Below are 23,652 nucleotides of genomic sequence, written 5' to 3'. Positions count from 1 at the left end.
CAACCAATGCAGCTCACGTAAGAATGGTGTTACAGGTGCCTTATTTGGCACTCTAGTAATAACATGTGCCGCTGCATTTTGTACCAGCTGTAATCTCTGGGTCAGGCTCAAAGGCAGCCCTGAGTAGAGCGAGTTACAGTAATCTAGCCTAGAGATGACCGTGGAATCAATGGAATCAACATGGAATCAATCTCCTTTCCTCTAATTTGCAGCAACTCTCCAGGGTCTCAGGTGGAATCTTTCAACATCCCCAACTGGGATGCCAGGGACTGAACCAGGGACCTTCTGAAGGCAAAGTAGATGTTCTGCCACTGAGTCACATCCTCACCCCCAGAAGACTATCTTTCCCCTCTATGACTATGGCAGTCAAGGAAAATATCATGTCCATGGATTTTATGTCTTTATAACTTTTGACATAATAGGATCTGAAATCCTTTAATTTCCCGGCCATTCTGATTCCAGTGTAGTATAGAATGCAGGGCTAGCGTGGCATAGGTTAAAGTTCCAATTAGCCATGAAGCTCACAGTCCAACCTACCTACCTCTCAGGGTTGCTGTGAAGAAAACTCCATGTATGCTGCTCTGAGCACCTTTTTAGAACAAATTTAGTTTTTAGATCTCAAGTGGTACTGTCCTAAACATATGCACATAAGCCTATTCTATATAAATAATGGGAAAGTTAAATTCAACCCTAACCCTAAGGTCAAATCAGTCTTACCTGCAAAAAATGGCTACAACCCAAGCAAAGCTAAGCACATTTAAATTCAACTGAGTTCTGTTATCAAGTGGCGCACCCTTCTCTGCTTTCACATGAAGTTCCCTTACACTGAACCAGATCATTGGTCCATCAAGACCAGTATGGTTTACTCAGACTGGCAGCAGCTATCCAGAGTCTCAGGTAGAGAGTCTTTCATATCACTTCAAAAAGAGTCCAGTAGCACCTTTAAGACTAACCAATTTTATTGTAGCATAAGCTTCCGAGAATCAAGTTCTCTTCGTCAGATGCATGGTACAGAGACTGGTCAAATATAGAAGAGGAGGGGGGAGGAGATGCATCTGACGGGGAGAGCTGTGGTTATCGAAGGCTTATACTACATTGGAATTGGATGGTCTGGTTGTTTTGCTGCTACAAACCAACACGGCAAACTCCTCTGAAGCCTCACACAAGCCAATTAATCTCCATACCAAGAGGAGATGTTTACATTTACTAGCAAAGGAATGTTTTGGTTACATCCCCCTCCCCCCCTAACTGCATCTTCTCTCTCCTCCCCCCTCCTCTTCTATACTTGACCAGTTTCTGTACCATGCATCTGACGAAGAGTGCTGTGGTTCTCGAAAGCTTATGCTACAATAAAATTGGTTAGTCTTAAAGGTGCTACTGGACTCTTTTTGATTTTGCTACCACAGACTAACACGGCTAACTCCTTTTCATATCACTTGCTATCTTATCCTAACTGGAGATTTCCATACAGCCTCATGTCAAGAACCATTTCCTTCACCCACATTTCCATGTGCTTTGTTTTCTTGTGTTCCTAAGACCACCTGCACACATGTAGCCCGAGCTTACCACTGAATTCAGCGAGTCCCAGCTAAGCATTTACAGGACTGTCTCCGACTGTGCTGAGAGTTAAGGAGCAGAAGGCAAGCCGATGTGCTGCACTTTTGTTATAAAACCACCCAGAAGCTATGAAGACTCAAGCTTCTCCGCATCTGCTTTGGAGAGCCACTCCTGACTGAAAGACCATTTAAAGGCTAGAAATGGGAGGAGGACAAGGGTGTCTCCCTCGGGAGATCGCCTTCCCAGCTCTTCATACACATTCAAGCCTCTAATTATCTACTCTTTTTTAATAGAAAAGAGTCCAGTAGCACCTTTAAGATGCACCTGACGAAGAGAACTGTGGTTCTCAAAAGCTTATGCTACAGTAAAGTTGATTATTCTTAAAGGCGCTACCGGAGTTGTTTCTATTTTGCTACTACAGACTAACACGGCTAACTCCTCTGGATCTACTTTTTTTTCAGTAATGCATTTATTTACATATCCCAGTTTGTTACCAGCATCCTTTACAGCCACATGAGGGGAAAGGGTAATGAAAAACAGCCATACAATGTATAGGAGATGTTATAATGTAGTGATTATGCAGTATTAGGCAACTAGAATATAGGCGCCCTGCATTCAGGTGGCCAAGGTAACCCCAGAGGATGCAGGGGGAATCCAGGCTGAGATGAAAGCGGCTGAGGAATCCCCACCGAAGCCTGGGCTACAGCTACATCTCACTTTTTATCTGGTCTGGTGTACCCAGGGAGCCCTCCAGCTCTCACCTAACCATAAACCCACCAAGCGGTAGGCCTTAGCAAGCCTCTATCCCCTCTCTCAGACCATTTTCAGTTCATTGTTGTAGATTTTCCAGGCTGGATGGCTGTTGTTTTGGCATTGCAGTTCCTGATGTTTCGCCAGCAGCTGTGACTGGCCATCTTCAGAGGTGTAGCACCGAAAGACAAAGATCTCTCAGTATCAATGTGTGGAGAAGATGTTAGCAGGAATGCAAAAGAACCTCCTCAGGATAGAGTGAAGCTTCCCCTCATTAGCATGCCACACCCTGGGAAACTCTTACAGGATGACTCAGCCCAAACCCACCTTCCTGAGTAGATATAAATTACCTCCTAACATCTTCTCCACACATTGACACTGAGAGATCTCTGTCTTTTGGAGCTACACCTCTGAAGATGCCAGCCACAGCTGCTGGCGAAACGTCTGGAACTACAATGCCAAGACCACGGCCATACAGTCCGGAAAATCTACAACAATGAACATTCTCCGGCAGCGAAAGCCTTCGACAATACAATTTCAATTCAGTGAAATTTTTGTAAAGGAGAAGTTCTGAAGAGAGCTGGAGGAACAAGGAGAGGAATGACTACCCCTGCTGCCCCCAAATAGCTTCAGCCAGTCTTCAAATTAAAACCTGGGCAGCCTTCTCTCCCCACCCCCGCCCTCGTTATGTTGGTTAGCATCAAGACTTCTATCTGCCAGGCTGTGCCTAAGTTTACCGGTGACATACCTGAGTCCCCTTTCTTTTGTGCTCAGGCCAAGCTGTCTTTGGATGGTCTGCTGCCAGGGCTTTCCTGCTCCCCTTGCCTCCCTTTTCGGAGCGAGTTTTCTGCAAGCTGATGGTGGTGTACAGATGGGACAGTTTAGGAGACACACACACTCTGTCGTGCCCGAAAGCCCTTATCAGCCTGGCGGTGTCGATGCTGGAAAGAGAGCCACTTGCCTCCGTTTGAGGGGTGGTTTCTTCTTGGGTCACTGCATCCGATTCAGAGTTGCTGGTGTCTGTTAACGCGCTGGAGTCTTTGCCAGGCCTCATCTCTGAAGAGGTGTCACTCAGCGTCTCCGAGTTCCAACTTTGCTCCAAGATGCGACTATGGGCAGCAGCAGCTTTGGTATCTCCAGTTTTACGTCTCCTGGATTTTGACAGCCTTGAGGTATCAATGGTATCCCGGCTCTCTTCCACTTGGGATGCCAGATTACTTTGGTCCCCCTGGGTATTCCCTTTGGATCTGGTCTTCTTTGACTCTTTTCTCCTTCCTTTATCTTGGATATTGCTCTGCTCCTCCCTCATGGGCATCAGAGCGTGCCGAACAGGGTTCTGAAGGAGTCTGGCCAATCGATCGAGTCGCTCTACTAGAGAGAGCTCATTTTTGTTACTGCCACCATTACGATGCTGCTGACGACGCTCTAAGTATTTAGACCAGAGTTCATCCAAACTGCTGGTAAAATGAACACTTTGCATCTGGGACAGATCAGCCACCTGCTGGTCTTTTATGTGACTCATCTGGCTGCCTGGAAGAGGAAGTTCTTTGGCCACTTGGTGCTCAGCTTTCCTTGAATCTGATTGGGCTTCCTTTCTTGAAGAATCTCTCTCACAAGTTTCCTTGACCGCCTGCTCCTGAACCCAACTGTAATCTGGTTCAGCAATCAGTGGGGAAAACCTCTGCTCCTTTGGGGGCTGATGCAGAGAGAAAGGGGCCTGGCTGCTCCCTGGCGTTCCCTTATACTGGAAGAGGCCTCTTGACGGTGGCGCTGGGCACTCAGTCTCAGCAGGTGGCTCCACAGCCTCATTCCCAGTGAGGAAGTCAATTTCATGCTGCAGAGGCACCGGATGGTGCAGGTAGAACTGAGCCGACCTGAAGACCGAATGGGTACCTTGGACAGATTCCAAGGAATTTCTGATTTGGGCATTTTCTAAGAAGGAAAATTCAGAAAAGAAAAAAAAAACCTGTCTGGAAATGTTTTACTTTAGAGGAAAGAAAGAGTTAGATTGCAGGACTACTTCCGTTTTAAACTCTCACTGATCTCCCTTCGTAAGGACATCAGACGTGCTGGATCAGAAAAATGACCCATCTGGTCCATCATCCATGGTTTCCACAGTGGCCAACCCCGGGGACCAGTCTGCTTGCTCTTTTCTGCAACGTTTCCATTACAAAATGCTCTCTGAGGTGGGGTGATGGGAAGTGTATACGGCCTTCCGTATGTCATCAACACCACAGATCTCTCCAAGAGCATCACAATACTGGCGACTGTGTTTTCAGTCTCTTTCTTATAACCCTCAGGATAGACTATCGAGAGCCACAGCTCTCTTCGTCAGATGCATGGAGGTTATGAAGAAACTGAGCAGAGATATATAGGTGGTGAGGGGAGGGGGGAGAGGGTACAGGGAGTGAGGGCCACCACCTACATCTCTCTGGCCAGTTTCTTCATACCCTCCGTGCGTCTGATGAAGAGAGTTGTGGTTCTCAAAAGCTTATGCTACAATAAAGTTGGTTAGTCTTAAAGGTGCTACTGGACTCTTTACTGTTTTGCAACTACAGACTAACACGGCTCACTCCTCTGGATCTATGCCCCAGGATAGAATTTGTCTTTTGCACCACTGCCATGCATTGCAACATGTGCCTCAAGCTATCGACTTTGAACTTTTCTGTTCAGCTTCAAAGACCCCAGCCAACATAAAATCAGGATTTCTCACCCCAATGTGCAAGAATTTTCTCCACTTCTGTGCGCATAATTATGCTGAGGTTTTAAATGGAAATACAGCCACTAGCGATCCCACAAACCCAGGGCAGAAGAGTCCCATTATATTCCGTCCACAATCCCTTTTAAGCTGTTCTGCTCTAATTCTTTTGGCATTTAGAGATTTGGTTTAGCTTCCTTCTTGACTTCAGCAGCTAAAGGAAGAAAGCTTTGAATGACTAATCCTGAATTGTCGGAGGACATCTGGAACAAAATGTGGCACGAAGGTGTAAGAAGAGACCTGTATTCTGGCTCGGATAACAGAGCTAAGAAATGGATCCAGACAAATGGGCTGGTGGAAAAGGGGGAAAAAGCAGACCACGGAGGAATCCCGTGTGACCCCGGCAGTAAGAGAGGAGCGGCACATTCCAACACCAATTTGCGGCTGGTGGCACTTAAGGTCTCCATCGCTTATTAACTGCCATAATTCTATTACTGTGCCATGACCTGCATGTTCAAAATGCTGAACAGCACAATTAATTCTCCTCTAGTGGGATGAATATCGGCTTGTAGAACTGAAAGCGGACACTCAGCAATCCTCCCTAGAGGAAGGGAATCCATGTGCTTGCTCCAGGGATACAGTGCAGAAGGCAGGTTATGAAATTACCCTCAAATTTGTTTCCAGGAGCCAGTTTCGTATTGTCTCATATCATCCAGTAATTCTGGCAATGATTGCTCTCTATCGACAGCTGGCTGAATTTCCTCCCCATTTTTCTAGAATAAGGGTCACAAACTGGGGGATCCAGGGACTCATCTTACCCCTCAGAAGCCAATTCAGAGGCGAGTAATACTAAGTGTTGGGAGTGCTGCCTGACCAGTAGGCCCATTGTAGCACTGGCAGGGTAAGTACCCTGTGTCTCTACTGAGTCCCACCGTACCTTCCTCAGAATGACTTTCCAGGAAAGCTAGGCTCTGGGTCAGTGCTAGAGCAGATTCACCAGCCCATAATTTAATCTGGATCTTTTTTTAAAAAAAAAGTGGATCTCAGATCAATCTTGGTAATACCTATTGCTACGTGGAGTCAGACACACGTGTGATACCTACTAAGCAATTCTTTCAGACCGAATCAACGTGAAGTCACGGTTCAGAACTTTTTATAGTTATTTTTCTGACATGACAGAAGTTAGCATGCCTTTCAACAAAAAATACATACGCTCTCCTCTCCTTGGGAAGAGCAGACACACAGGTTTTGCTCTTTGTTCCTGCATGCTACTGTTGCAGTAATATGGATTAAAGTACATTATAGTAAGCAATAATAAGCAGTACAAAGCAATATACTTGTATTCTGTGTGAACTTTTAAAGTTTGTATGAACTGTCTGTGTGTTTTTTTCAGAATGTTAGGTAACCAAAATAGGCGTCCTTTCATCTTTGACAGCTAATTAAAAATAGTGGACTCTATCTAGATTAATGTTCCTCTATCAGAGAGTAGACCAATAGTGAGCTAGCAACTTAACTCTTTCTGTCATTTCTCACAGATTTATAGTTTTGTTTTGCAAGTTGGATATAACGTCATTTTTGGTTAATTAGAAGGTTATAGAATAGAAATTATGAATATCTAATGAAGTATCAAACCAATCATAGTTTGATTATGCTATTACATGAGAAGATCTTAGATATTTGCATAAGATAACCTATAAAACATGCAAATTCAGATAGTGTGTTAGAATTCTGATAGGAAGAAATCTCACGAGGATTTAGGTGAGAAATTCATCTTTGCACTGTACTGCATTTCATAGAAACTGATTGTTTTAGAGTTAATTATGAAATCTTAGCAAACCTAATACTTATTGCCTTTCTGTGTTCTGTTTTTGTAGGATTTATACTAATAACAATATATATTTTGATAACTTGCTTCATTAAGAAACTAGGGTGGTATTTCAATTAAAGGAAATAATAAACTCTAGAAAGGTGTCTGTGTACTTTTGATGAGAAGGGGCAAAGCAATAAAGAACCTTATATAAATAAATGTACTGATAAGCAGATTGTTCAAAGAGCAGTTCAGTTTGACAGGTTTTGAACTAATCACTGAAAGCTATCCAAGAGAAAAGATAAATCTTTCTTCTGGGATAGCGGAAGCTTAGTTAAGGCGTGGACAGGGAGTTCGTTACACTACCTTTGTCCGGTAGTCTCTGGCTAGCGAATGGCAAGCTATGACTCTTTTTCATGCCAACTGGAAATATGTTATTTCAACCCCCCTCGCCAATTTTAGATCTTTTTGGAACCGACAAGGCAGGCTTGGAAATATGCTTCCAAATATGCTTCCGATAGAATAACTTTTCTAGGGCAAAGAGGTGCATTTTTTAAAATGAGCTCTAACAAAATGCTCATCTACCAGAAAAGAATTACCTTGGATGCGTTCCTGGGCTGCTGTTTTTCCTTCTGCCCAGGCAACCTTGGGCACAGCCCTTTTACTATAGAGACCCTCTCTGTGCTTGATCGCTATGGCGTCCTGTGGAGTCTGATCCCCCGAGCCAAGCACCTGTGCGGGAAATTCCGGGGGGATGGCATCATTTGATCCTAATGAGAAAGAATACAATCAGAAAGGATTACGGCAGAGCCGTAGAACACAAGATAACTACGGTGTTGTTTTTTTTTAAAAAGTCAGAGTGACACAGACTCAAAACTTGTGCAATGAAGCAAGTTTTGGAAAAGTATTCGTAAGGAACAGCAACCTCAAAAATGTTCTCTGAAGAAAACTTACGTGACCCAGACATGGACAAAGGCGCGATATAACAGCATCTTATCAATACATTTTGCTTTCTACAATGCTCCCTTCTTGGGATCCAAAAACATCTGGCTCATAACCAGAAGGAACGGCTGAGGTTAAAAAAAAAGGAAAAAAATCCCTCCTTTCAGCCTCTGTGTTCAGCTTGATCCTGGGATCCTAAAATATAGTTAGGTAGCTGGTGCATCTGGTGAAGAGAGCTGTGGCTCTCGAAGGCTTATGCTACAATAAAATTGGTTAGTCTTAAAGGTGCTACGTGACTCTTTACTATTTTGCAGGTGGCTTAAGAGGTTTTAGCATGGCTTCATGCTGTTCTGTACTCCAGATCACATTGCAGCCACGTACAAGAGGCTATTCTTCCACTTATTTGACTGGCTGATTTAAAATATTTATAGCCTGCCTCATCAACAATGCTCTTGAGATAGCATCCGTAAAAACCCATCATAAACGGACCTGATGGAAGCATTCCACTAAAGGCAGATCTGTTAGCGCAACAGACCCAGTGGATCTAAGCTCATAGGAGCAGAAATTTTAAAAACAAATGGAGACCCACATTAAAAAATAAAACCCAACAGTTTAATTAGGAACAGTGTAATTAGGAAAGAAGAGAATCCACAATAAAATAAAATATATTAAAAACTGTTTGCCAACAGCTTCCGGTTTTCATGCCATTGTGATGAAAAGATTAGCGTGTCTGACTAGGACTCAGGAAAACCACATTCATGTCCCCATGCAGCCACAAAGTTCACCAGGTGACTCTGTCTCTCTCTCTCTCTCTCTCTCTCCCAGTCTAACCCACCTTGCAGCATTGTTCTGCCAGGGGGAGAAAACATTCATGCTGCCCTGGGCTCCCTGGAGGAAATAGATACGTTTTAGGGAGTGTTCATCCAACTTGTACTTTCCCAGAATCTCCCCAAAATGAAGAAGGTGTGTGGATTAACATTACCCACCACCACCACCCTGGAAAGGAAGATAGGCCTCAAGGGGCAGGTGGTTAGATACACAGAAAGCGTTGGGAAGTAAGACGAGGAGAGTCAAGCAAAAGTATAAGGCTGATGTGCTGGCAAGGCCTTCCCCTTGAACTTGTACCAATGGACATGGACCCCAAAATCCAGTCCTTAGCTGAACCAGGACAATTTCCTATGATTTCTAAGGGGTGCATTGGGCAATAAATGAACACAGAATGAAATCCCAGTGAAATTCAACAGGCCCAGCTTTAAATATATTTGGGAGCTGTGGATCATCTGAGGTAGCAACCCGAGAAAGGGCCTCCTTAGTCATAGCACCAAAATGATAGAATTCCCTCCCTAAGGAGACTTGTCTTATTCCCTTACCCCAATCGCTGTTTTCTGCCAGTGGATGAAGACTTTTCTATTTTGTCTGGCATTCCCTTATGGACTCTCCTTGTTAGTTTTTAGTTATTGGTTTGTCAACTATCCATACTGGTTTTAAAGTTCATTTTTATCCCTTTTTAGTTGTTTATTGCTTCCAGGGCCCTATTTGGGTGGAAAGCCCAGATACAAATGTTTCAAGGGAGTAAATGAAGGCATCAGCAGACATGAGGTTTCCAGTCAGCATCATGTTTTCTGTGACAAGAGCTGTTCAAAAGCCTTAAAAGGCAACCAACTGACACTCCGTGTCATCATCAGCATCTGGTTGTGGCTCAGTGGCATCTTTCAGCTGCAGTTTCTCTCTCGTTAATAAGCTACAGAAGTCAAATATACCAAAGAATTTAAATGCACACACAAAGCACTTTTTTATATTTCTACATAAGGAGAGAGTGAGATTTTCTGTAGTATTTATAGGGGGTCTCTGCAACAGACTACATCCACAGAGCTCCTGTCCTCCTTGTATCCTCCTAATCAAGTAGGTTAGATGGGAAAGCCAAGAAACATATGGGGCAAAATGTTGACAGTATTGCTGTTTTATCAGTGCTGAGGTATAAGTTATTTGCCTGTTATGTGGGGAAATCCTACCAGGGTTTTGTAGGTGGTTTATGAATGAACTGCAGGGCTGAAAAAGAAGACCTCTGCCAGACAGGCCAACACCCTAAAGCAATACAACGCAGGGCCACAGGTTAGGGGTCCAGCTAGCAAAGAGGCTGACAGATTCATGACCAGCTCCTCTCAGAGTGTATAAAAGTAAATGGCAGACTTATTCAGCTCAGGGCCTATCAAAACCCCTTCATGCTATCGCTTGAATCTCCTCCCCTGCCATGCAAGCTTGCTGGGTGTCCTTGGGCCACTCTCACACACACACACACTGTCTAACCTACCTCACGATGTCATTGTGAAGTTAAAATGGAGGAGAGGGAAATGATGTAAGCTGCTTTAGGTCCCCACTAGAGAGAAAGGCGGGGTATAAATGAGGTCAACAAAATAAATGTGATTAGCTCCGGAAGGGCTAAATTGAGCAAGGCAAAGAAAAGAAAGGGATCCTACTGCCTTTCCACAAACGAATTCTGTGCTTCATCCTTCGAACTGACCACCTCCTTTCATGCCAAGAGCCACTGCTTCAATGCAACGAATGGTAGGTAGTTCATAGTTGGTGTAAGACTAGATTATCTTAGTTCATTTTTATTCATTAAATGTACCCAGAGCACTAACTGATGACTTTATTCCATTTTATACAAACTCACCCTCAAAAACTCCACCCCTGTTGTCGCAAGCATTTTGCATGCAGGACTTCAGCATCATTTCCTGAAAGGCCAAAGGAAGTACCTGAGTGGGAGCTCTCCACAGTGGTCTCGGATCGGACACGTGACAATCGGAGTGTTTCCTTAGGACATGGGACGTAGTACATTTCTGAGCTCCCAGGTGGTTTATATGGCAACAGGAGCGCCTTACCTGTAGGCATAGAGCACAAAGCAGGTTTTTAAAAAAGCAGTAATCTTTGGGCCAAGAGTCGCAAAAACAGTAAGTATTTAAGACCCACAAGGTCTTCGGCCAAAGTCCCACACCAGAAGTCACAGCTCTGCCTTGAAAGAGAAGGGAAGCTTCCATGAGTGTTCTTGTGCAACTGGTACAGCCCAAAGATGTTGCAGGAGCAGATGAAACCCTTCAAACCAAGTAAAAATGGCTGGAATGACAAAAAAAAATGAGCCAGGCTTCTGATCCCACCTCACAGATACCAGTTAGAATCTTTAGGTGAGGGAAGGCTGCCCTTAGTTCTTTCCTTATGGATTTCTGCTCCCCTGGGAATGAATGGGAAGGCAGATATTGTTCCCTTCTTCCAATTCTCTTTTTCTCCCTACCAAGAGGTTTGGGGGAGAACGGTCTTGAGACATAAAGGAACGTAGGCATGTGCCTCTGGAAGTGGAGTCTGGGGACCCTTCCTGCCATCTCGCTCCTTCTCCTGGGCTCCAGACATGAGATTGGTGCTGCAGGAGAAGCCCTGCGCATACAAATAAGCAGCTATGACAGGCATCAACTGCCCATGTCTGCAGGAGCAAACTGAACATCATTGGGATGAGAATCACATCTGAAGGATTCTCATTCCTGCGGCTTGCAAAGCACCTGCAACTTTTTTATGAAGAACCACCAAAGCAATTTACTGGGTAGGCTCAAAGATACCATCCTCATCTACAACAGAATCGAGGCAAGCGTTCAAATGCTACAGGAGCCCTGCTCCACCTATGCACATGAATCTCAGACCATCACAATAAACCTGAGGTCAAAAAATGCAGTTTATGAGGGTTATGATGGGACTTTGTCAGTCATTAACCAACAAGAGGTTTCAAACTGCAGCTGATTTGTTAACTGCAGTTTGTACTAACTGTGGCCTGTTGCAATGTTTAATTTTATGAACCACAGTTCACTGATTATTGCTGTAGCCACAAAAATGATAAAACAGGGAAGTGGTCCTCCCTGACAAAGGGTAGAGAGAAGGAAAGATGAACTGCAAAAAACAGCATTGCATATGGTGAGCTACTCAGAATTTGCTGAATAAACCAGTTTAACAAAACACGGTTTATAGTGATGTTCGAATGGAGAATGGATTTAAGAAACCAGTTATTCCCCCATATACAAAACTTCAATAACGGAGTTACTGTGGAAATAAAGGCTGGCCCACGCCTTCAAGTCCGCTGGTAACACTTCTCAATCTGATGGTCTTCAGGGACAAGAGAGCTACCTGTTGCATCTGAACCAGTGCAAATATATGTGGTTTTTGTGACCACAGCAATACTCCATTTCAATACTTCATTTCAGCAATACTCCACTGCAATCATAGAAACCAGTATAAAATATATTGATGTACTTCAGTTCATACAGCGCTCTGTCTAAATACATATGCATGGTTTGCATGTAGGAAAAAAAGGCACATATCTGCATGAACTGGCCTAAGGACATGTGTGGTTTCAGTAAGCTAGAATTACACTGTGGATAAGCAGCCACGACATCTATTGCTTACAGGGATCCACCAATGAAATTAGTTCTCCACAATTCCAAACACTGTGACTGAAAAGGTTATGTCACATAAGAGGAGTAATTCTGGTTGTCTGAATAACCCTTCCTTATCCCTGAAGGAGAAGTTTCACTGTCAAGAGATCAGATACTATGGAAGTCAAACAAAGTTGCTCTATGCCAAGCATGTCTAAAGGAATACACCTGGGAGAGGGAGGAAGCCAATCAATGCTATTTGTGGGATTAAACAAAGAACCAAATTTCATTCAATATACAGAATATTTTGGTACATGTAACAAGCTTCCAGAGCTCAGTGCAGAGGAAAATGAGAGCAACTATTGAGATTCCCTTCAGGGCAGATGCAGCCCTTCATTACTGGGCGTCTACTTTGACTATCCCTGCTTGGACCAGTTCCAGCATTGTCAAGAACAGCATTCTCAAGCACAGTTCCTTCCACAGGCGGGGAAGGAAGCATCTCTATTTTCACTTCTCCAACTGTGACAGTCAATGCGACCCAGATAGCCCCTTGGGTCTCGGAGGGCCATGATCAAAATACAGCTCATTCAAGCCACTTTCTTTTTGTTATCCACATGGACAAGTGTAACACAAACAGAATAGCTAGTAGAACCAAAGAGGTATGGATCTGAAAGATTTGCACACATTAATATAAAGGTGATAAATAGATCAGAAGCTGTTATTTGGGGGCAGGATATGCACTCTCTGCAAGTTATATCAGATAGCTTTTCACCCATTTAAAACAATGGGTGGGGCTGAGCAAAGTTAACTCACAGAAAGGACGTTTTAGGTAGGCAGCCAGTCTGCAGCAGAACAGCAGAATGCGAGTACAGTGGCACCTTAGAGACCATCAAGATTTTCAGGGTGTAAGCCTTCAAGAGTCAGAACTCTCTTCTTCAGATCCCTGAAGAAGGGAGTCTCAAAAACTTGACTCTCAAAAGCTTATACCCTGACAATGTTGCCGGTCTCTAAGATGCTACTGAACTCAAATCCTGCTCTTCACAAAGAGGAAGGATTTATTTACAAGGCCCAGGTGCACATTTACAGCTTTACTTCAAAAACAGTGGGTTTTTAAAAGCTGGTCATGAACATACCAAAAGTGTCAGAAGAGACCTGCCCCGCCCATTAGCATGAGTCTGAAGATCTAAAGCCTTTAAGATTGCTCACCAGCCTGTCTGTTCAAAACGGGGGCCTGGTGCAGAGCAGGGGGTGCTGAGCTTGGGATTTCGTGACTCTTCCAGTGAGGTGACCTGATGGCACTTTGCTCTCCATTGTCAATGCTAACAAATATCTCTGCAGAATAGGTCGTCTTTTCAGGGCTCTCAGTTGTTATCTGAGTGATGGCATCAGAGGACAACCTTTCTGTTTGGGAGGAAACCGTGACCTTGAAATTCCGGTCTCGATTCTGTCTGCCTGTGCCCAAAACTCTCACGTTTTCCTGATCTGGGGTTGAACAATTCAGTGTGCTTTCCAACAGCTCCTGGCTTCGGTGGAGAGCTGCCTTTGCTACCTCTAAACTAAGGAGGTGCCCAAAGGCAGGCCCCGGAGATGAAGCTGATCTTGGGAAGTATGCAGAATCTTTGGTCTTTGGGTAGAGTTCAGAGGGGTTTGTGTTAGAGGTGGTTTCTAACAAGAGATTGGGTGCACTTGTAGTTGTTGGAGGAGGCCCAGTCTTAACATTACTGTGTCTGATTTCTTCTTCTGTGGCTGCCAGACTTGGAAAATCCAAACTGATACGTTTTGGCGAGAGAGTAATGTGGACGCCAGACAGGGCTTTCCTGGTTGGTGATGAAGGAGACATCGGCATGACGGTTGAAACATGATCTGGGGAGGAAGAAGGGAACAGAACACTATTCCCAGTATCAGCATCTCCCAAATATGAATTCGAGTTGAGAGTACTCTCTGTCGTCCATGAACTCTCCTTACTTTTAGGAGAAAGAGGTTTAGAAATGCGCACAAAGCTTCCTAAGGAACCTGCAAGTTGATTTTGGAGGTAATCGCTGTCTGGTTTTTGTTGTGGCAGATTTACGGAAAGGGATCCATCAGTCATCCTTCTTCCTGGGTCAACTCTTTCATCATAATCACCACCTAAAAGCCTGTCATTTCCTCTCAGCCCAGTAAGGTCTTGAGAAGCAGCCATAGCATCTGCACACTTCTCCATAACAGAATGGACCTTTGGTTCAATACAATGGGTTCGGGAATTTTCCTCCAACACAGTGCCTTTTCCCTTAGGAGATCTGTCTCTGCTGACAAGGGACACAGGTTGATGGTCCCCACCTGAAGAAAACCCAGCATTATCTTGTAGGTGCCTGACTGTTGTGTTTACAGAAGCGCAGGGGTTAGGAGCCTCCAGTGGCAGCTTGCTAGGCTCCAGCTGTTCACTGCCGATTGAGCCGGCTTCCAAAGGTGCCAGATGACAAGGGGTGGCTTCAGTAAGGCCAGCAGAGGCCACAGGGGAGGCAGGCGGTGACGAAGGCCGTTTTCGCGATGCAAAAGTTATAGAAAAAATTTGCTTGGCCCCTTCTGTAGGAGAGTCACCTGCAGCTGGCTCTGCCTCAGGGGAGGCATTCATTGTCTCTTCCGTGTGCACTTTGGAGGCAGCTCTCAGCACAGACATACACATGTCTGTGTCAGGACCCGAGTGAGCATGAAAAGTGGTGCTAGACTTCAAGGGCTTATTTGAGCATGTCTGGAGCTGGGTGCAGATATAACTTTGGACACTGTTCAAGGACTTGACTTCTGAGTCCTTTGGAAAGGCACAGTCAGTTCCACACACAGATTTCATCGGAACTGGAAACTCAGCAACATGCAGGTTTTGCGTCTGGATGCCCCTTTGCGGTTCAGTGTCACTTGGAACTATTGAGCGCCCCATCTCTGACTTCTGAATGGGATTGTGACCAGGAATGCCTTCACAGCTGTTGCCCCAAAGCTGATCCTGTCAAGAATCAAAGAGAAGCAAAAATTTCACAACACATGTTATCTAAGAGCACAGAGTGCATGCAGCTGAACTGGAGCATTACAAGCTAAAGTAATACTTCTCTGCCTGCTTACAAGGAAAAAAGAAGAAGTTTTCAAACAGATGAATTCTAAAATTGTAAAAGATGGCCAGAATAATTGAGAAACCTCTTCCACAACACAAAATCAACACCATCTCCAGAAAATCTTTAGTATTTATTTTGAAGAGGGAATGAAAAGCAAGCAGAAACCTGTCCTATAGGGATTACGCCTCTGGGTCCCCATTTGATGGCAATCTCTAACCCGAGAAGGCACGTCTGCTCCATGAACAAAGATGGGAGGCAGAGAGGCAGATGTCTTGATCATAAGCATTTGAGCCACTACCTCCCATCAGCACCTGATAGACCACAGGACTGGAACAAGTTTTCTCCATCCTTTCACCTACTACCATTTAGAGGTACACATGTAGCAGGGGTGGAGCTTGCCAATTCAGTTGAGGAAATCTAGCACTACAAATCAACCTGCAGTAATCTAGCATTACAAATCGAGCATTCCTTGTCGAAGATTCCTGAAAAATCAGCATGGATGACCAAGGTAGGTAAGAACAAATGTGGTCAAAGTTCCTAAACTAAACTAGCATTCTTATATAGCTAAAAATACTCCTTCTCCCCAGCATCTCTACAACATGCTTTGAACTCCTATGAATTTGCACAAATATCAGAATCAAGAACAGAAAACACTGTTTCCAGGTTTCTCAGCAGATACATCACTGGATAGCTCCAAATAAGCCCCTTCTAACAGAACCTGAAGGCTGTTTCAAAGAGCTCTGGTTAGCCACTTAGGTTTGCTTACTGAAATGCCCATCTAAGTTATGCATGGGCAAACATACCACTGTCAATTTTGAATGATTGGGCTTCCATACTAACATAAAATGTAATACACTGAATGTAAATTTCACAGTTAAGTTGAAGCCCCTGTTCTGGGCACCCTAAGGACAGGGACTGTCAACTGAAAAGACGTTTCACTTTTGTGCAGTTAATCTTTAAAACACCTTGCACTTACCAAAGACAGAATCTATCAACAATATTTGGAGGTAAAAATACAGTACAGATGAAGAATTATTGTCTTGTTTACCAGATTAAGCACAAGTTAAAAAAACAACCCTGCTTCACAAAGAGAAGGTAGAAATAAAGTTCATCTTCAGAGAGCCAAGATCACCCAGCAAGTCAACAGGCAGTAAAGGAGAAAAGTCTCCCTCCAATGCATGCAGAAAATGAAACCTGAGCAGCCAAAGCTTCCCTCAGTGGAAAAGGATTGCTAGCAATTTAAAAAAAAAAGCAGTCAGTGTTCAGGTGCACCACTCAGAACATGCAAGAAATCCACACTCCAAGCATCTCACCCCATCACCTTCAGCCATATGTTAGTGCTAGAGTCAGGGTCACTGTTATCTTATGCAGCCCAACACTCCAACGTCCAGCTTTCCCCATCCTTAAAATTCCCCGGCTGGAGAGCCCCACCAGTTTCCTGCCAGATTGCAAAAAGAGGAGGACGTTTTCATTAACCAGGACCGGGGGGGGGGGGCACTTTTCAGCCAATTTGCAGAAAATTTGTAGAAAACTTAATTGTCCAAAATGCTACATGTATTGATCTCTGGAAATAACTGCAAGCACAGAACAGTTTGCGCAACTGAGAAATTTTTATTGCTACCCACTGACTAACTCAAAATCCACAATAAAAACCTTAGCAGTATTCATTTCTTCTCATGCAGATACCATGATGAATCATACAACTTTAGTAAGAAATCCCAGAGGGCTCACCCTTAAATGTCTGCTTCTCAAGTTAAAAATTAATGTAACTGGCTCCTCTGTTTAAATAGGAGATTTTATCCAGCCTCAGCTAGTAATGCCAACCAAAAAAAAATGAGCTTCTAACTGCTTCTGTCACATACCTTTGTACTTCTTTTACCAGATGACAGGATTTAAAATCTCTCCATTTAAACCGTACGGAAAGCAAAATGATGACAAAGCACTAAGGAGATCTATTTCATACCACCACAGAAGTGCTGCCCTAGACCAACAAGAGACTTCACACGTTTTATTAATTAGGCAGTATTTTATGTCATCAACTGAAAGTGTGAACAGGTGAGCTTACTGTGGCACAGGCACTACAAGGTGATTCACCACGGCTCACTGTTTCTTGTCACCTCAGGCAATGCTCCAAAAATGGAAGCCAAGCCAGGGCGGAAAGAGGAAGTGATAAGTGATGACTCACCCAATTATATGATCTGTATGAATGGGTGGACTCACCAAAAATGTGTGCTGGAGCAGGGGCATTACTCCATGTTGGGGAGTTTAGTATGTTAAGGCGGTCAGTTTTCTTGCCCGAAATGTTAAGAGCCAGACTCATGTTTATGTATGGTCATATTTTCTAATTTCTGCTACCACAAAAAGTTTCTAAGTGCCCTGGTGACCTGGCACCTGGGATTTGTCAAGCTCTGTGTTAACGTCAGCATATCTTTAAGCTATGTAAGTCTTACTTGCTTTTTTGATTTATGCTTCTGAATGACAATACAAGGGCAGCATACTGACAATTTAGCAAGTATTTGAAACATAAAGCGGAGTAGAACTACAGTGCATAACAAAAAGGACAACAGAGGTATATATTTTATATATAATATTTAAACTGAATTTGTACTGTTCTATCCCACCTTCCCCCATGACCAAAAAAAGAGAACAGAGAGCAAGTAGATAGATAGGGGGGCTGGCTTAGTTCTCAGTGGCTGGGCCCACCTGGGTCCCCAGGACAGGAGACTCACAGCTCCCACCTTTGTAGCTTAGCTTGTTCCTAGCATACATTAGACTGGAGTCTATCACTGTTCTACTGGCAGAAGAGGAGATCTCACCCAGTTCTTCTCCTCAGTGCAGCATCCTCAACCCACCCAATTTTTGTCTGAGAATTCCTCTTTCCCTGGCAATGCCTTTGAACAGTGGACCACAGAAGGCTGTGTGGAAAACATGGGGCGAAGAACCATTTCTACTAGCAGAACAGCAGTAGATTACAATTACAGCATGAATTCATACATTGTTTTTTTGATACAAAATGTCCAAGGAGGTTTAGCTAAATATATTGTTGCCGTGTTGCCTTTGTTTTGTCCCAGTCAGCCCAATCTTGATACTGACACCTGTTTGCCTTCAGGTTTTGCTTTACAGCAAGTGTTTGGCCATCCAATTTTACCTTATTTGGATCATGAAATGCCACCTCCTTCTGAACACACACCTGCCCCCCCTCCCCGATTCCAAAGTCACTAACATTTTTAGCCCTATAAGTAGGGACAGAATCCTCTCTCCAACATGTGCCCCAGATAATTCTTCTCTTGAAAGCTGCAGGGCTTCTGGTTGGTACATTATAAACGGCCCTTTCTTTCCCCTTTGGGTTTCACTGGAATTTAGGTGAGGTAGCTATCAACCCCCGCTCCTCTCTCTTAATTTCCCATCCTGTTCTCCTTTCACTTCTTTGTCCTGCCGGGGCAGATGAATTTGCTCTTTAGAAGGTACTGGGTTATTTTTATTGCTTCATGCTTGCTAAAATTCCTGCCCAAGAGCGTACCATTCCCTTCATAGCCCTCATTTCTGATTTCACCCTATGTGGGTCTCAGCATTACTTCCAAAATTAAAGAGATAGATTACCACTTGGTAAAGATCCCTTGTGAGGGTCAGTTTAGTAGAACTAGCATTTATTTGCTTTGGCTAAATTCAAATCCAAGGCAAAAGCTCCCTATGCAAGAAGGGAGGGGTGGCAAAATGAAAGCAACGTCCTTACACTGGATTATTTTGGTGTGGGCCCCAAATGAAGGCAAGCCCAGGCACATGCCTAGTGTACACATGTATTCTGACTATATGTAATAACAGAATTAAGTAATTACAAAGCTCATTAAGGTATCAAAACCAAAATATCCCAAAGCAGCCATTCACAGCAAATAGCCTAGAAAAGACTATCAAAGATTATTTCTCATCAGAAGTCTTGGTAGACAAAATTGTTTTGAGCAGTTATCTAAAAGAGATCAATGAAATTTCCCTGGGGAAAGCATTCCGCCAGTGAGGGGGCTACAGCACAGAAAGCCCTGTGTCCAGTACTCACAAGGAAAAAGGCTTCCAAAGCTAACCTTTAAACAAGGTCAGTTTCACAGGGAAAAAGATACCCTCATTCAGACAGGCTTTCCAGATCAAAACCAGCATTTTGAGTTGCTTTTGGAAATGGAGAAAATCTTCTGGTCTGAGACTGCTGTCGTTTCTTAACGCTTCCCACAAGCAGGCTCACAAAAAGTACATCCCAGGAATGTAACTGGGATTAAGCCCTGGATAAAACTGGCGAAATCACATCTCAAGAGAGGCCACGGCTGGCCGCATTACCATCCTGAATGGACTGTCCAAGTCATCATGGAACCAGTGGAGCTCAGTGCCTCTCACTCCAGCTTGGAAGGGCAATTGGAAGGATATTATGGTCTCAAACCACTCAGCAGGGCATGAACATTTTGGTCTCCTCCCCCCAGCCCCCCCCCATTTTTCTCCTGGCAAAGATGGTCCATCAGTGATGAAGGCAGCTGAAGCTCCCAAACTGGACTGGAATAGATCAGTGCCACACAAGAACGTTAGGAGCTGTGACACCACCTCCCATACAAGCACCTCCCCCCAAACGAGGAGTCTCAATAACAGTTAATACTCAGGAAAAATCATTAAGGTCCAAGAATAGCTTCCTGGCTACTTCACTGATGCCAACGCGGCCAGGTGGGCTTAAAGAAATATGCTGAATTGGAATTCATATGCAAATTTGACTCTGTCAAGCTGGGACTGAATAGGGACTATGAATGGTTATCTCATTATCACAGGTAACTGATTTCCTTTACAGAGGCGGGGTCTGGGGGAGCCCAGTGGCACCTGGTGTGGGCTTTCGGGGACCACGGTTCTCTTTGTCAGATGCATCTGGCGGGGAGGACTGTGGTTATTGAGGGCTTGCGCTGCAGTGCTGCTGAACTCTTTTTGATTTTGCTACTACAGACTAACACGGCAAACTCCTTTGAAACTTTACATAAGCAAACTAATCCCCACACCAAAAGGAGCTGTCTGCATCTCCATATCAAAGGAGTTGTTTACATCCCCCCTTTCCACTCCCCCCCTTCCCCCCTCTCCTCCTCTATATTTGGCCAGTTTCCTTCTGCCCTCCATGCATCTGACGAAGAGAACGTGGTTCTCGAAAGCTTATGCTACAATAAAATTGGTTAGTCTTAAAAGGTGCTACTGGACTCTTTTTGATTATCCCCTAATTGGAATGGATGCAAGCCATTTTATCTGCAAAGGAGTCTGTGTCCTTTGTAGGATTTGAAAAGATTGATTGTGAGCGCAAACAAAGGCGGCCACTTACGACTTGCGCTGGATGGCACTGGGCAATGGGGACACAGGAGCAGCATTTTCCTTCACCAGCATCACTGCGACAGGTTACACCTTCAAAACAGGCTGTAGCCAGCATCTAGCTGGACTGGTCCTGACTCCTCTCCGTCTGCATTGTCCAGCTGCCATCTTTGCCACTTTGTCATCCTCGATCTTCCTGGTTTACCAGAGAGCTAAACATGCTCAGTTTGTTACAAGGGCTAAAATTTCCATAGTTTCTGGCAGCTTACAGTGAAGATCCAACACAACATAACCACAAAACAGAATGCCACAACAGCATTTTGGCACACAATGTGTAAAAGCAACCACATCACCTTTTGAAACAGGCAAGGTTTAAACTCTCGCCAAAGGGCTTCAAGAAGAGCTCCAAACTCCACTAAGGAACAATGGTTGTTGTGGATTTTCCGGGCTGTACAGCCGTGGTCTTGGCATTGCAGTTCCTGACGTTTCGCCAGCAGCTGTGACTGGCATCTTCAGAGGTGTAGCACCAAAAGACAAAGATCTCTCAGTGTCATGGTGACACAGTGTCATGGTGACACTGAGAGATCTCTGTCTTTTGGTGCTACAGCTCTGAAGATGCCAGTCACAGCTGCTAGCGAAACGTCAGGAACTACAATGCCAAGACCACAGCTATACAGCCCGGAAAATCAGCAACAACCATCGTTCCCCGGCCGTGAAAGGTCGGGAAGGTCATGGTACAAGGAAAGGTCATGGTACAACCTCAGGGCCAACATGGTGAAGGCCCTGCCCCATACTGCAGCTGCCCTCATTTTGCAGCATATGCACACAGACCTACTGAAGACAAATCATGGCCAAAGTCACAGAGGGAATTATCCATGCATCTTGGCAACAATTCTTTAACCGAATTCTCCACACAATTTCCACTTCAAATGGAGATCTCAGTTTGATTAAAATACCACAACTATGCACATGGCAAAACAACTGGCAGGAAACAAATAACTAATTTGCCCATGATTTCTGAGTCAGTGTTTATGTTATTATCCAAGCAAGGACTTGCTATTTTAATCACACTCCAAGATGTTTTCTGATTTCCGCTGTTGGCTTTCCTCCGTTCCTTCTTACCTGAATTTCTGCTTTCTTGGCACTCTGAAGTAGTTCTGCCTTGATCTCCTCTATCTTCCGCCGGTCTTCTTCATTTAGGTCAAACACAGAGTTTGGGGATACAGAAGCCAGCTGCAGTTTCACCCAGACTATTGGAGAGATCACATAAAAACAGAAGTTTCCACATTTGTTACAATTATATTTAGATAAATCAGCAAGTGAAACATGTATTAGGAAAACCATGAGACACAATTATGAGAACAGTTATTTAAACTGCCAAAGTAGAGGGGGGGGGTGTTTCCAGAGAGAGCAAATAAAGTTCAGCGATATGCACTTCAGGCCTGAGACCTAGATCTTTTATCTGGCCTATGTTCAGGGCAAAAAACACATCTGTAGAATAATTTTAATCACTGAATAAATTCAAATGCAGAATTCCCACAAGGTCCATCAATTTTCTAGCAGAGTACCAAATTGCTTAGCAGCAGATGTACTGGTATTTTGGCATTTCTAAAAAAAACTCTTCCCCATGGATGAGCAACCTCAGGCAGATCCTAAAACAAATGATGAGTTTGGAACTCATTTCCCCTCTCCTGATCTCCTTGGAGGAATAGCAAGAACCAAAGGGCAAATGCCATGACGTGCTAACGACTCCAATTTAAAGAAATATCAACATATATTTTTTCAGCACTACATATATACACAGAAGGAGTGGCATAAACGGAGTTAAAGTTAAGAATGATCTAGTTGATGCTTGCCTTTAAACTGTAACCTGTTTTGAAATTTCTGTATATGCCACTCCTTCTATAATGTACACAAAGTGCACCTAGGCTGATTGTATCACGTGTTTACAAAATGCAACACCCTACAGATGTATTCAGACGGGCAGACTCTTGGATGCAAATTGCTTCCATCACCACAATTACAGTGCCAACGTACTTAGTCATGTTGCCATCGCCCAGACTCTGGCACTTCTTTCCACCTTGCTATTTAATTTTCAAATGTATGGAATAGCTCTCCACGGGAATAGAAATGCAAGCCAGCCCTCCCAATCACGAACACCTGGGTTCTGTACTCTTGCCCTTAACCTTGGCAACCACTCATCAGGGAGCAAGTAAGGCTTACTGCGTGCTTTCTTCTCTTCTTCCTCAGCGCTCTGCAGGATCTGAGTCGCATGCATGACTGGGCGTTCGCTTTCCAGAAGAGTTCTGACACGAGCAGCCAAAGAGTCCAAGCTGCTGCTGTTGTCACTTTCTCGGACTTCGGCACTCTCTCTGCCGACTGCCAAGCTGGACTCGATGGGGACTTGATTCTTTCTATGCCTGTCTCCATCTCCCCCCTCTGCCCACTGCAGTGCACAGATTCCAGGATATTCACCCCGCAAGACGTCTTTCACTCTGATACCCAGTGAGTCCACACTGCTGCTTTTTCCACTTCCGTGAATGCTCCCCATCCCTTGACTGCCAGCGTCCCCGGCTTTCTCCGAGATTTGTTGAAAGCCCTCCAAAACATCCGAGAGGCTGCCCGAGGGCTCTGCAGTAGACGCGGTCCGCAGCTCTTTGAGAGAGAACATGCTGCTTCCTGTAGTGCTCTTTAAGAGAACAAGATGAAGAGGCAGGTTTCTGCCTCCCGTGGCACTGTTACCGCCTTCCGGCTCTGATCGCTCTGCGGATTTCATCCTCCCCTCTCCTTCAGAGGCTGCTCTAAGCTTTTCTGGTACTGATGGTCCACTACTGATGATGTCTCTGGAAAGCATGCCTTCCCATTTTAAACTCCCAGTGAAGTTAAGAGTTTTTGATGGCAAGTTGTCTTCGTGAACATTCTGCCTGGCAAGGGTCTCATCCCAAGACCACATTCTCTGAAGCATGGGGTTGTTCCCCTGGGCAGATCTGAAATCTCCGCAGCTGTCCACCTTTTTTGCTCCTGTTAAGGAACCAGCCAGGTCCATGGAAGAGGAGACAGAGGAGACAAGATTAAACTGACTTG

At 44.4% G+C, this 23,652-nt stretch overlaps 1 protein-coding gene across 1 annotated transcript in view; it reads right to left on the bottom strand.

Annotated features, from left to right (window-relative positions):
- Positions 1-14,780, bottom strand: part of ALMS1 (ALMS1 centrosome and basal body associated protein) — a 41,880-nt gene extending 27,100 nt beyond the window's left edge. The window contains exons 1-4 of the mRNA XM_054990365.1: positions 13,376-14,780; positions 10,511-10,636; positions 7,412-7,582; positions 3,056-4,239 (exon numbers count right to left, since the gene is read on the bottom strand). Of these exons, the coding sequence (XP_054846340.1) occupies positions 3,056-4,239; positions 7,412-7,582; positions 10,511-10,636; positions 13,376-14,780 (2,886 nt within the window). The remainder of the gene's footprint in view (positions 1-3,055; positions 4,240-7,411; positions 7,583-10,510; positions 10,637-13,375) is intronic.
- Between the last annotated feature and the right edge of the window lie 8,872 nt (positions 14,781-23,652).

The sequence above is a fragment of the Eublepharis macularius genome, chromosome 10 (assembly GCF_028583425.1).
Source record: "Eublepharis macularius isolate TG4126 chromosome 10, MPM_Emac_v1.0, whole genome shotgun sequence".
NCBI lineage: Eukaryota > Metazoa > Chordata > Lepidosauria > Squamata > Eublepharidae > Eublepharis > Eublepharis macularius.
The sequence above is the reverse complement of the archived record's forward strand: the minus strand, read 5'-3'. Positions and strand labels throughout refer to the sequence as shown.